The sequence below is a fragment of the Prunus mume genome, linkage group LG2 (assembly GCF_029339155.1).
Source record: "Prunus mume cultivar Tortuosa linkage group LG2, ASM2933915v1, whole genome shotgun sequence".
In the NCBI taxonomy this organism is placed as follows: domain Eukaryota; kingdom Viridiplantae; phylum Streptophyta; class Magnoliopsida; order Rosales; family Rosaceae; genus Prunus; species Prunus mume.
The window spans coordinates 9,837,425-9,850,268 of NC_142699.1; the positions used below are offsets into that span (position 1 = coordinate 9,837,425).

General features: G+C 40.1%; 5 protein-coding genes across 7 annotated transcripts; 3 read left to right on the plus strand and 2 right to left on the minus strand.

Annotated features, from left to right (window-relative positions):
• Nucleotides 1-579: 579 nt before the first annotated feature.
• Nucleotides 580-2,700, plus strand: LOC103320137 (tRNA (guanine-N-7) methyltransferase). The gene is given in 3 exon segments (XM_008221771.2): nt 580-742; nt 1,740-2,352; nt 2,355-2,700. Coding segments are annotated over 2 exon segments (756 nt in total). The 5' UTR covers nt 580-742; nt 1,740-1,754; the 3' UTR covers nt 2,513-2,700.
• Nucleotides 2,701-2,853: 153 nt separating this feature from the next.
• Nucleotides 2,854-4,325, plus strand: LOC103320138 (uncharacterized). The gene is made up of 2 exons (XM_008221772.2): nt 2,854-3,490; nt 3,581-4,325. The coding sequence occupies exons 1-2, from the start codon at nt 3,277-3,279 to the stop codon at nt 4,168-4,170; spliced, it is 804 nt and encodes a 267-aa protein (XP_008219994.2). The 5' UTR covers nt 2,854-3,276; the 3' UTR covers nt 4,171-4,325.
• On the minus strand, nt 2,921-6,303 carry MEF21 (mitochondrial editing factor 21). Its single transcript, XM_008221789.3, has 3 exons — nt 4,640-6,303; nt 4,382-4,480; nt 2,921-4,246 (listed from the first exon to the last, which is right to left on the minus strand). Exon 1 carries the CDS (start codon nt 6,301-6,303, stop codon nt 4,684-4,686), a length of 1,620 nt encoding a protein of 539 aa, XP_008220011.2. The 3' UTR covers nt 2,921-4,246; nt 4,382-4,480; nt 4,640-4,683.
• Nucleotides 6,304-6,349: 46 nt separating this feature from the next.
• On the plus strand, nt 6,350-8,465 carry LOC103320140 (Tetratricopeptide repeat (TPR)-like superfamily protein). The gene has a single exon (XM_008221773.3). The coding sequence runs from the start codon at nt 6,350-6,352 to the stop codon at nt 8,408-8,410; it is 2,061 nt and encodes a 686-aa protein (XP_008219995.2). The 3' UTR covers nt 8,411-8,465.
• Nucleotides 8,466-8,818: 353 nt separating this feature from the next.
• On the minus strand, nt 8,819-12,772 carry AME3 (Protein kinase superfamily protein). Of its 3 annotated transcripts, XM_016792392.2 has the most exons (13): nt 12,650-12,772; nt 12,392-12,534; nt 12,116-12,236; nt 11,976-12,002; nt 11,736-11,889; nt 11,607-11,655; nt 11,174-11,288; nt 10,914-11,005; nt 10,676-10,823; nt 9,764-9,828; nt 9,588-9,685; nt 9,258-9,363; nt 8,819-9,140 (listed from the first exon to the last, which is right to left on the minus strand). In XM_016792392.2, exons 2-13 carry the CDS (start codon nt 12,497-12,499, stop codon nt 8,997-8,999), a joined length of 1,227 nt encoding a protein of 408 aa, XP_016647878.2. In that variant the 5' UTR covers nt 12,500-12,534; nt 12,650-12,772; the 3' UTR covers nt 8,819-8,996. The 3 variants fall into 3 exon arrangements, with proteins under 3 accessions (XP_016647878.2, XP_008219997.2, XP_088901423.1); XM_008221775.3 differs by having other exon boundaries at nt 9,588-9,667; nt 12,392-12,767; XM_089045297.1 differs by having other exon boundaries at nt 12,392-12,767.
• Nucleotides 12,773-12,844: the final 72 nt, after the last annotated feature.

Sequence of the window (12,844 nt, forward strand, 5' to 3'; positions counted from 1 at the left end):
AGCATCTCCAAGAGAGTTTCCAAAATTTATCCAAATTCTAGTTAAAATAGCTAACAACTTAAAAGGTGGTTCCTCCAGCAATGTTCTCTATTTTAGCTAACTTCAAATATTTTATTATTTTAAATTCATTAAAAAATTTTAAAATGGAAAGTAGCCCACCACCAAACTCTCTCTCTCTCTCTCTCTCTCTCTCTCTCTCTCTCTTGTGCAGCTTTCAGATTTGGCGAGCCTTGAATTTCTCTCTCCTCCTTGCTAGATGTAGCGAGCCAAAATGGCGAGAGAGGTAGCGACGTTGTTGGAGCGTTGTTTTTCTTCTTTTTTGCTAAAATAGTTAGGGATGAGAGAGTAAAGAGTCTCTTGGAGATGCTCCCCCCTCCCCTCGCTTGTAGTAAAAAAAAAAAATCTTATCCAAATAATTGGTCATTGGGCCTTTGAGTAGTGGGCCTAATGGCACTTTTGCTTCTAACATAAAGGGCCGGGATATAGTTTACATAACAAAATGGGCGGAATTTGGGCCAATCAACAAATGACATGGCCCAAACCTGAACGATCTCCCGAGCTTAAACTCTCTTTTCAGCTTCACTTCGACTCTGAAGTCTGTGTGGCTCCGTGACATAATTCCAGTCGCTCAGTCCTTTCCCTCTCAGCCAGCCTCGAACACTTGTGCGAGAGCTAACTTTGTCTCCATATCTGGAAAAGCTTCAGAATCTTGTTGGGTTTTCAGCTCCATTAGAGTACCGAGGTATGTGGTCCTTCGCTTGAACCTTTGTTCTCTTTTTGCCGTTGTTGTTGTGAATTACGGCCATTCTATGCTTCGTCTTAACTAGGCCTATTGATGTAGTATAAGTTTGTTCTAAACATGCAAAAGCTTTACTTTTATTTTCTTTTTCACTTGTAATATTGTGCTAGACTTCATCTTCTTTTTGCTCTGTTAAAGTTCAGGGCTATTAGATTTGCTCCTCATGTGTTTGTAATAATGCCTCTTTCAAGTGATTTTGGAAGTGAACAGAACAGAAGGAATGTGTCTATTCCAAAAAAAAAGTGTGAGAGAATAAGAATATTGTTTAAGATGAACGGGTTAAAGAAGGAGGTTGGGTATAGACTGATAATGAGGTCTTACTTTTCTACAACGGAGATTAGAGACACCAACTTACAGAAAAGATTCATCAAGTATTCAAGGAAATTGAAAAGATAATAAAATCTGGGATGGGTTATGTTCATTGGGTGAGGTGAGGTACTGCATGACGTGAAAGAAAAGTTTGAGAGTTCATAGTGAGAAGTTGGCACTTGGGTTGGCAGTGGTCTGTGGTGAGCTGGAGAAGGGGAATAAGGGAATTCGAATTTTCAAGTACTTGAGAGTACGTGGGGGACTGCCATGCCTTTATTAAAGGCTTGTCAAAGGTTTTAAAGGTAGTATTTCTGGTGATAGATAGTTTGAGGATGGCTTGTGCTGTTGTGAAGACTTTTGGTGATATTTACTAGTGACTGCTAGGGAATGGAGATTTGGTTAATGGTATTGCAGGCATTGATACTCAAAATTTGAGAGCCTTTTTAGTTAGAAGCATCGTTGATTCTGTCTTTGTTCTTATTCACCGACCCATTGCACAGTCTGCTACCAAGAGTGCCTGACTGTAATAGCATTGCATTCAAACTGATGCACCTTGAAAGTATTCGTTGGTTTTGCATTTTTTTGTTCCCTTCGTATTGAGCATGCTATCCTGATTGTTACTATTCTGCAGCTAGCTGAAAAAGTCATGTCGGAAAAGGAAGCAAACCCAACGTTTAGCAAGTCGACTGGCCTGCCTCGGAAGCGTTTCTACCGAGCAAGAGCACACAGCAACCCTCTGAGTGACTCCCACTTTCCAGTACCTATCTCCCCAGGTCAAGTGGATTATTCTCTTCATTACCCGCAACACTTCCCCTCATCTGATCAAGTGGATAGCGGTAAAAAGATCCAGTTTGCAGATATTGGTTGTGGTTTTGGGGGACTGCTGATAAGTCTTTCAACCCTTTTCCCCGAGACGCTGATGATTGGAATGGAGCTTAGAGATAAGGTGACAGAGTATGTCAAGGAAAGGATCTTGGCTTTAAGGGTGACAAATCCTGGCCAATACCAAAATATCTCAGTGGTTCGGACTAATTCCATGAAATACATTCCAAATTACTTTGAGAAAGGACAGCTTTCGAAGATGTTTTTCCTGTTCCCAGATCCTCACTTCAAAGAGAAAAACCATCGCCGTAGGGTGATCAGTCCATTCCTACTGGATGAGTATGCTTATGTTCTAGAAGTTGGTGGGATAATATACACAATTACAGATGTTGAAGAACTTGGCGACTGGATGAAGGCTTGCTTGGGAATCATCCTATGTTTGAAGCTCTCACAGATGAAGAGCTCAAAGCAGATCCAGTTACGAAGCTATTGAGTTCTGCAACCGAGGAAGGACAGAAGGTTGACAGAAATGGGGGACAGACTTTCCGAGCGGTTTACAGACGCATTGCACCAGCCCTATGACTTTCAGCGTCAACCAGTGGATTGATTAACTTGGAATTGTAGGGGATTTTTTGTGTGTGTCAGTTTGCAACTGCCAAAGTACTCTTGACGAGGGTTGTCTGGTTTTTGAAATCTTTGATTTACTAATTTTATTGAACTATACATGTTTTTCACGCTGCAGTTCTGTTATCAATCTCTCTCTTGATACATGGATTTATCGTCAGACCTGTGGATACATGGATTTATTGAACTATACATGTTTACCTCATTCATGCTATTTGTTTTTTGTTTTTTTGGGGAAAGATGCTTTATTAAAAACATCGTAAGAGTGTGTGAAGGATTATATAGGATGAAATAATCCAAAACCCAACGTGAGATTCAGGAATAAAAACTTAATCTTAAAAAAGAGAAAGAACAAAGAGAAAGAAAGAAGAAAAAAAAGACTGCACTTTTGGTTACCAACCATCATCCATTACTTTCAAGTTGGTACACTAAATTTCCTTATCAATGAAAAAGAAAAGCCTATTTCTTACTTTTCTATGAACTTCAGGGGATGTGAATTCTCTTTTCTAAAGTTTGAAGATATTTTTTAAAAATAAAAATAAAAATAATTGGAAGATATAATTTTCTTTAAATAAAATAAAAAAGACACGAGATGATGAAGTTGGAATTCAACAACTTATCGGATCTGAAACCGCACCGACCCAAAAACTGAGCTGATATCAGCCTTTGCCGACTGAGAAGAAGCAAAGGACGAAGCATTTATCGATTTGATTGAAGGAAATATGGCCACAAACAGCAGAGAAGCCCGAAGGAGGAAGATCATGGAGCGAGGATCCGACCGCCTAGCTCTAATCACGGGTCGGATCCAAACCCTACCATCCTCCTCTTCTTCATCAACAGACCCAGCAACTCACCGTGAAGATACAGACCCACCATCGCACCCGTTGATTTCCCATGATCAGGAGCCCCAAATCCATGTCCCAGATCAAATCCCAGGTACCAATCTTTCACTCTATCTCTCTCTGTCTCTGCATAAAGTCTTCATCTTTAGTTGTTCCTGTTGCTAATGGTGTAGTGGGTCTGCAGTGGTCACCCCTGAGATTGAGGAAAAGGGGTTTGATTTGCAATGTGACACAGATACTGAAGAAGTCTTTGGAGCCACTGATTCACAAACCCAACCACTTGTGTCCTCGTCATCAACGGTTGAAAGACCATCACCATCATCATTACCAACATTAACACCATTTCAAAAACCTAGACTTGTCACTTGGACTGGAATAAGTGATGCCATTGAAGCAACAGAAAGGACCCGCATTTACATTTCAGTGGCAGTAGCCTTCTTGGTGGTTTTAGCCCATCTGAGTTTTCCTTTACTTGGGAGTAAAATGGTGAAGACTCTTTTGGGTTTTAGGCCTCTCTATCTAGTTTTGGTGACCAATGTAACACTTGTGCTTGTGCGAATTGTCGAGAGCGGTAGACGAAGACTCTCTGGAATGGCTGGCAGACTTGGTGAGCTTAATATGCCAGTTGACGGATATGAATGGGCTGATCGGTTAGGCAGGACTTTACAGGCAGGCTTGGTGGTGAAGAAGGTACTTGATGCTCTGCTCATGGACTGTGCTGTGTATGCAATAATTGTTGTATGTGGCCTCTCTTTTGCACAGCAGTTGAGCTAGAATTTGCATGTTGTATTTTTGGTATGTCGGCTTATATCAGTGAACTTGCCCTTCTGGTTTTGTATTGGTTGGAAAGCTGTAATTGGAGACAATGAAATCTTTTCACTTCAACTTACAATATGCAGCTTAACTGCTGCTTGAGCAGCATTTGTCTATATGTTAATATTCCTTTGGGATAACAAAAATGATTTTAGAAAAAAATAGCAAGTACCTTTCTTCTGTACATGACTGGCTACGATAAACTTCATATTCTTCCTACTCATCTTGACAGAAATTCTCACCATTTTCCTCAGCCGTTTGTCTGCCAAATCTACACCCAAAAAAAAGAAAAAAAAAAAACCAACATTTTGGTGAAGTTATACAATTCAGGTAAAACTGTTAATTGAATGCAATGGGTTGCAACTTGAGGAAAACCAGTTTTGAATACACCAATTTAGATTTCTTTTAATACAATGAAGCGATTACTCACAGTTTTGTGTTATGGGCGTTTCTGAGCTGGAGCATATCTTGATTTTAACACACAAAGTGACTGCAATCCTCAGGAATGGCTTCTATCTTTTCATCTGGTATGTTGTGTTGTAAAACGAGAAGCTCTAGCATGGAAAATATGTGTTTTGCAAATGGTTTCGAATCGTCGCCGGATACAAACTCCATAACCACATTGTTAACCTCAATCAAACTGCAACCTGGGGTTCTCTTCATGCTCTTACTTCTTATGAGTTTCCTCATCCTTGACACATCTTCCCACTTCCCCTGGTCTGCATATATATTGGAAAGTAAAACATAGTTCCCTGCATCATCTGGTTCAAGCACTGAAAGGTGCTCCATGGCAGCAATGGCAATCTCAAGATTGCAATGAGTCCTGCAAGAGCTTAAAAGAGAACCCCAAATCTTTGATTCTGGCTTCATTGGCATCTTCTTTACTCTGTCAAAAGCCTGGTCAAGGTGCCCAGCGCGTCCAAGAAGATCAACTATACAACCATAATGCTCAATTTCCGGCCCTATGTTATAGTCTTCTCTCATAGAATCAAAGTACTTAACTCCCTCATTCCATAAGCCAGCATGGGTGCAGGCTGATAAAAGACCAAGAAATGTAATGCCATTAGGTTTAACCTTTGCTCGCAGCATGCCTTGAAAGAGTTCAATTGCTTCGCGAGCTTTACCGTAATTCGCCAGCCCTGCAATCATGGTACTCCAAGAAATCACATCCCTCTCCAACATCTTATCAAACAAGTGCCAAGCTTGGTCAATGCAACCACATTTCACATACATTTCAATCAGGGCATTGCAAACACAAGTAGACTGCAATAGCCTTTTCTTATCTGAGTAAATGTGAATCCATTTCCCAACCTCAAGAGCTCCAAGCTGCGCGCATGCCGGCAGAACAGAAACAATACTGATCTCATCAGCTTCAATACCCAACACTTGCATTTGCCGAAAAATGTCTAAAGCTTCAGCGTAGCACCCGATTCTGGTGTACCCTGAAATCATTGTTGTCCAAGACACAATAGTCTTGTTAGGGATTTCCTCAAACACTCCTCTGGCCTTTCTCATCTGCCCTAATCTAGCATACCCAGAAAGGAGACTATTCCAAGAAACCACATCCATTTCAGTCATACCATCAAACACTTTGTGTGCATCTGTTAAGTTCTCACACTTGGTATATAAATCTAGCAGTGCATTTTCTATCAGCAAATGGGACTTTGGGCCAAATTTACATATTTGGGCATGAATTTGCGTCCCCAAACCTTCACAAAATAGCCCTGCACAAGATTTTATTATAAACGGGAACGTGAATTTGTCAGGAGCTTGTGAGTGTCTCGGCATTTGCTTATACAAAGTGACTGCTAAATCATACATTTGATGATGCGTGTAAGCTCTGATCATCGCATTGAACAAAAACACGTTTGGCTCAAGAACTTGTTTGAATAGCAAACTGGCGTAGCCTAAATTCCCACTGTTGTCACAAACATCCACCATTTTTGTGACCAAGAAATTGCTTTGTGATAACGAGAACTTCACAATTTGAGCGTGAATTTTCTTCAACCCGGAAGTGTTTTTACAATTTAGCAACGTGGGTACGAAGAAATCTTCCAATTCTCTGACACTTACGGCGCTGATTCTCGTTGCCATGACTTTGTAGAACAGGGGTTTTTTGGGAAAAGAGAAAGTTGCAAGGATGAATGAGAGGCAGAGGTTGGCGAATCTCCTGAGGAACTGTTCGAAGAATTTGCTACTTGATCAGGGAATGCAGGCTCATGGGACAGTAATGAAAATGGGACTTGGGTTTGATTTGATGTTAAGCAATGATCTTATAGATATGTATAGTAAATGTGGTAGAACGGGCATGGCCTGTGCTGTGTTTGATAGAATGCCTGAAAGAAATGTGGTTTCTTGGACAGCTTTAATGTGCGGCTACTTACAGAATGGTAATGCCAAAGGGTCGCTGTCTCTTTTTAGTAAAATGGGACTTTCAGAAGTTAAGCCGAACGAGTTCACTTTTTCAATTAATCTAAAGGCGTCTGGTTTTGTGGGCATTGCTGAGAATGGAATGCAGATTCACAATATGTGCACTAAATCTGGTTTTGAATGGATAACGGTGGTGAGCAATTCTATCCTTGACATGTACACAAAATGTAGAAGAGTTAGTGAAGCTGCCCGGATGTTCAACGTTATGCCAGTTAAGAACCTTATTACTTGGAATGCGATGATAGCCGGATACACACTCGAAGGAAATGGGGAGAGAGCTTTGCTTTTGTTCAGGAAAATGCAAGGGATGGGAGAAGTCCCTGACGAGTATACGATTACAAGCACACTGAAGGCTTGTAGTGGTCTTGGAGCAATTCGGCAAGGAAGCCAAATACATTCCTCCCTAATCACAAGAGGATTCTTGTGTTCAGTTCGGACCATGATTGCAGGTGCTCTTGTTGATCTGTATGTAAAATGCAGCCACTTGACTGAAGCTCAGAGAATATTCGACCAAATCGAACAGAAGAATCTAGTATCCTGGAGTGCCCTGATTCTGGGTTATGCCCAAGAATGCAATCTACTACAGGCCATGGACTTGTTTAGGCAGCTCAGGGTTAGTATACAACATCAAGTAGATGGGTTTGTTCTCTCAAGTCTTATGGGTGTGTTTGCTGATTTTGCTCTAGTGGAACAAGGTAAGCAAATGCATGCTTTCACCATAAAAATTCCATCTGGTTTAGACATATCCGTAACTAATTCAATTCTGGATATGTATCTCAAGTGCGGATTAACAGATGAGGCAGAAAAACTATTTAATGAAACTCCTGTGAGGAATGTCATTTCTTGGACAATTATGATCACTGGATATGGTAAGCATGGTCTTGGAAGGAAATCCATACGTCTTTTCCACCAAATGCAATCAGAAGACATAGAACCGGATGGGGTGACTTACTTAGCCGTTCTCTCAGCCTGCAGCCATTCTGGACTCGTTGAAGAATGCCAAGAGTACTTCTCAAGATTGTGCCATGACAGACGGATTAAACGAAATGTAGAACATTATGCTTGCATGGTTGATCTCCTTGGCCGAGCTGGACGCTTAAAAGAAGCTAAGAATTTGATTAACAGCATGCCTTTGAAACCAAATGTTGGAATATGGCAAACTTTACTAAGTGCTTGTAAAGTACATGGAGACTTGGAAATAGGGAGAGAAGTAGGAGAGACACTTTTGAGATTGGATGGCGATAACCCTGTCAACTATGTGATGTTGTCAAACATCTACGCTGAGGCTGGCTACTGGAAGGAGTGTGAGAGATTAAGAAAACTGTTCAAGATGAAGGGGTTAAAGAAAGAGGCAGGACGCAGTTGGGTAGAGATCGATAAGGAGGTCCACTTTTTCTACAACAGGGACAAGACACATCCACTTACAGAAAAGATTCATCAAAAGTTGAAGGAAATGGAACAGAGAATAAAATCTGAGATTGGTTATGTTCATGGAGTGAGGTTTGCACTGCATGACGTGGAAGAAGAGTCAAAGGAAGAGAGCTTGAGAGTTCATAGTGAGAAGTTGGCAATTGGGTTGGCACTGGTATGTGGTGAGGTGGAGAAGGGGCACAAGACAATTCGAGTTTTCAAGAACTTGAGAGTATGTGGAGATTGCCATGCGTTTATTAAAGGCTTGTCAAAGGTTTTAAAGGTGGTGTTCCTGGTGAGAGATGCAAATAGGTTTCATAAGTTTGAGAACGGATTGTGTTCTTGTGGAGATTATTGGTGATGTTCAGCGACATGTTGCACTTCTATAAGCCAAATTTAAATTCAACTTTGTCCAATCTCCTTTGAGCAGTATTTGGTTTAGGTGTTTTCCTCACATACAGCTTCAGATGATATTACAAAATGATTGGACAGTAATCTCGTCCTTAGTTGGCGAATCTAATGGAGGTTTCAATCCGACGGATCAACTGTAATTTGAAGGTAAAACGGAAGAAATGATGGATGGGAACTCTTACTCTGTATATTGAGAAATACAAATAGGCCTGTAATTCATGCCTTTGTTACACCTGAAAGTTCAAAACTTCCGGACGTCTACAGAGTTAAAAAGAGTTAAAAAGTACGAAAAATCAACTTTCATTATATCGGGGGTCACGAAAACTCTGCATTTTTTAAATCGCCAATGTAATCTAAATAGGGGAGGAAAAAACTCGAACATTTCATTAAAAAAAAGCCACTACAGTATCTATACATATACAAGTGAAGCTTTCTCTCTCTTCTCTCAATCTATCTCCAATTTTGGAAGAGTTAGCTTGTCTTCTTCAGAATACTACTAGCATGGTGGACCCAATTAAATTTCATGGTGCGGTTACTCAGGTTGGAATTTTAAAGAAGGGGTGATCAAGGGCCTGTCGAGCCATGAGACGTTCAGAAGGATCATATTTCAGCAAACCATACAACAAATCAGTCAGAGAGGAACTGGCTTTCGAGGACCCTACGTGTCGTGATATCAGATCCTGGATACAACAACGATGTCATCATATCAAATAACAAATCAAGAGATTTTACAAGATGCCAAATCATGTAAAAACTTTTGAGAACCAAAAAGACGGAGAAAAGGAAAAAGGTAAAACCTTTAAACAATCAAGCTTCTTCACAGCTCTAATACTCTCCCTTGAAACTGCTCCTAGAGGCCAATTTAGTCGTGCACCCCGCCTAAAATACTTTTCAGCACCATTGCTGCACATGGGTAAAAAGTTGATATGTGAAAACTCATAACATAGTAAGATCTAAGAAAATGTTTAAGTCGGAAATGAATATGTCTCGTTCAATCTCGGAGGGGAGAAAAACATGCTATTTTCATGAAATTATCAAAAAGGTGCTCTAGATGCAATACAAATCAACTCATTCAACCAAAAATTGTCTGGATAAAATAACCAGAGTCAGTAAATTTCACTACATACTTGGCTCTTCGAGTCATTTGCTGCGGCAGAGGTCCCAATACCCTTTCCATCATTGCCAAATGCTCCAAGTTCTCGTGTGTCTGAAATAATGCGTTGCCCTGACAAAATTCCACATCTTAAAAATTCCTGACCAGATGATCCATATTCTAACCAGGATAAAGAAATGTGGAACTAACCACGCAAAGTTCAACAAGAATGCAGCCTATACTCCACAGATCGCATGGATAACTCCATCCTAGACCTGCAAAATACACATACCCCAAGGATGAAAACATGATAGGTGTTATTAGTGGTCATTATCTGAAATGCAGGCAAGATATCGTTTGGCCATTGTAACCAAATATTATTAATACATATTTGGTGATTCTTTCTTTACTTTCATAAGAAACTGAAATGACGTAGAAAATAAAGTACAACCAAGTAAGGTTGAGAAGTGGGGATCTGAACAAGATATAAAAGGCCAACTATATAAATATGAGAAATAACTTCAAAATTTACTGTCAAAAAACGCACCCAAAACTATAAATAACAGCTAAAATCTTTACAAACCAACACACAAAAAGAGAGAGACAGGTTTGAGATGAAGATGTTGACAATGTTGCCAAACTCAAACAGACCAAGCAAAGAGATCAGGGCAAAAGATAATTTGAACAGTCCATGTTACAAATCAAAATATTAAAAAAGGATAAGTCTCATTAATGATGAAAACCCTAATATAGATTGTTAACAGGTCCACCGTCAATGTCATAGTGTAATAAGGCCTAATTAGGTTGCTAAATGGTTACCATCACTGCCACCATGTAATGTATCCTAATTGAACATATTGGGGGATCCCAACATCAAAATATGGGGACTAAAGAACCACTATGTTGTCCTTATTGGACCTTCAATGACTAGTTGAACATTCCCTTTAAAATGAAATTGTTGTTAGGTATGCCAGCCTCAAGCACTTGCTTCTCTGATCACCAATTAGATAGTCTTTTTGTTAATCGCCTTATTGTTTTGTGTGGTTTTTCAGTCGGAAAAGATAAATAAAAACAAAGAAATGATACAACAAATTTTGGCTTGCTAACACTGTAATTAGTTACCTAGAATAATCTCAGGGGCTCTGTAATGCCTGGTAGAAACAATGGAGCTATGAATCTGATTATCAAACACAGTACTACCAAAATCAATCAGCTTAATGGCACTAGACTTGGGCAAGCACCTGTAATGCGTTTCATCTGAAGAAAACCTCTGTACCATTTTCAAGCACTTTTTCATTAACTGAGTCTGTCCCAAATATGAAACATGTCATAAACTTTGAATTGTAAAAGTCCAAGATACCTTAGTACGAGGAAGCTTTACATATTCAGAGGACACAAGAAGAATATTTTCTGGCTTCAGGTCAGTATGGATTAAGCGTAAGTCATGCATATCTGTTGGATATAATAAAGAAGAAAAGAAGAAAAACAAGTTAAACAAAAGGACTCAATTATAACACCCTGTTACAGCCCTGGACAAAGAAAGCAGGCCAAGAGAGAGATTTGGGTGACTGATTAGAATAAAAATAATAAAGAGAATGAGACTAAGAACTATCCACACACATGCTACAGATTCCAAAAGCTGTCGTCCAAATTCCCGAACAAGATCCACAGGGAATGGGCAGTATTTATTTCTCTTTAGAAAATCAAATAAGCTTGGTCCAAGCTTCTCAAACACCTGATAAAACCATTAAATGCATCCAAAGGAAGGTTTCTGTTTAGTTCCCAGTTCCATGAATAAAGTCCTTGGACATACTAATATCAAACTGTAACTCAATTTGAAAGCTCTATCGTTATTACATATATATGGGAATCAACCATCTAAACTACTTGATGAAAAGAAAAAAAGCAGGCAGGGTCATATCTATTTTCAGGCAGTGCCACATCATCAGCAGAAAAGAGTGAATTAAGCAATAATCAATTCTGTCATATTCAACTAAAATAAAATATTAGACGAGTACACGAGTTGCATGAAGGAACTTAATTGGATACTTACTATGCATATGTGATTGCGGTAGTCAAACCAATTGTGAATCTGCACACAGCTGCAGTACATACAGGAAGTTAGACCACATCACAGTGATGAACCAACAATTCTATCAGCTGAAACCCAGAAGACATGTACCATGAGATGCCCTTATCATGCTTAGCAAGCTGCTGAAGCACATCAACCTCAATCATTGCTGCCTCCCGGTATTTTCGTATGCTCCGAACTACCTTGATTGCCACATACTCTCGTGCTTGACGGTCCCAACATTCCAAAACTCGGCCAAATGTGCCTACAGCACTAGCAATATGCTGAATGACTCAAGCAGAATGAGAAAAATATAAAATCTTGTAGACAGCAGGACACTTGACATCTAACCTTCACCCATCTTCTTAAGTATTTTATCTGCCAAATCAATATCATTAACCAAGTCAACATCTTTGAACAAATCCACAACATTAAACTACACAAACACATTAGCAAAGACAAATATGCAAAAGACTCTCTGAAAAGCTCACATCTTGGAGTGAGATTCTCGCCAAGATTGTAAACATAATGTCCTTCCCGATCATCGTCTCGTTTCGGAGGCGATCCACGCCTTCCAATCCCTTCATTACATGCCACCATGGCCCGTTGCGCCTACAAAACAACATGCATCCATCAACCCTTTTCAGCCCTGTCTGATTACCTTTATCTCTGCAAACCCCTAAAAAAAGCCTTAAGCTTGTCGTTTCGAACCCGTTCCCTTCCTCACTGGAAACCCTAACCCTAAAATTTCAAGAACCGAAACCAACCTCTGGTTCAGATTGAGATGGGCCGACGTCCCACGCCGAACGGGGCCGTTTCCTGATTCGACTTTGCGAGTTCTCCATCCTAGTCTCTACTCCCACCGTCGTCACCATTTCAAGCAATCGATCCCCCGTCTGCAACCAAAATTCTACAAAAATTTGGGAAATTTAGGGCTTCTGAGCCAAGCTTCGGTTGATTAGTCAGAGAGAGAGCTCCTCAAGCACCGTAGAGAGGATCTCTGAGAAAGAAAGAAAGAAACGCACAGAGATTGGCACCATGCACCGTACCATCGGACGGAAGAGATTAGGGTTTGTTAAAGTTTGTTATTTAAGTTACAGTCTGCGCCTATTTGATTTGAACCGACGGTGGAGATTGCACGATACTGTGAAAAAACGCATGGCGGTTGTAAACGGTTTAAGATAAAAAAACGGTGTGCCGCCATTTTTCCTTGCTATTAG

Excerpts from the sequence above, each read along its gene's own strand:
- LOC103320138 (XM_008221772.2), top strand. The coding sequence starts at position 3,277 with ATGGCCACAAACAGCAGAGAAGCCCGAAGGAGGAAGATCATGGAGCGA. Across the intron at positions 3,491-3,580 it reads TGTCCCAGATCAAATCCCAG|TGGTCACCCCTGAGATTGAG; the intron begins GTACCAATCTTT and ends GTGGGTCTGCAG.
- MEF21 (XM_008221789.3), bottom strand. The coding sequence starts at position 6,303 with ATGGCAACGAGAATCAGCGCCGTAAGTGTCAGAGAATTGGAAGATTTC.
- LOC103320140 (XM_008221773.3), top strand. The coding sequence starts at position 6,350 with ATGAATGAGAGGCAGAGGTTGGCGAATCTCCTGAGGAACTGTTCGAAG.
- AME3 (XM_016792392.2), bottom strand. The coding sequence starts at position 12,499 with ATGGTGACGACGGTGGGAGTAGAGACTAGGATGGAGAACTCGCAAAGT. Across the intron at positions 11,006-11,173 it reads GCTTTTGGAATCTGTAGCAT|ATATGCATGACTTACGCTTA; the intron begins GTGTGTGGATAG and ends TATATCCAACAG. Across the intron at positions 9,141-9,257 it reads AGAAGCTTGATTGTTTAAAG|GATCTGATATCACGACACGT; the intron begins GTTTTACCTTTT and ends TGTTGTATCCAG.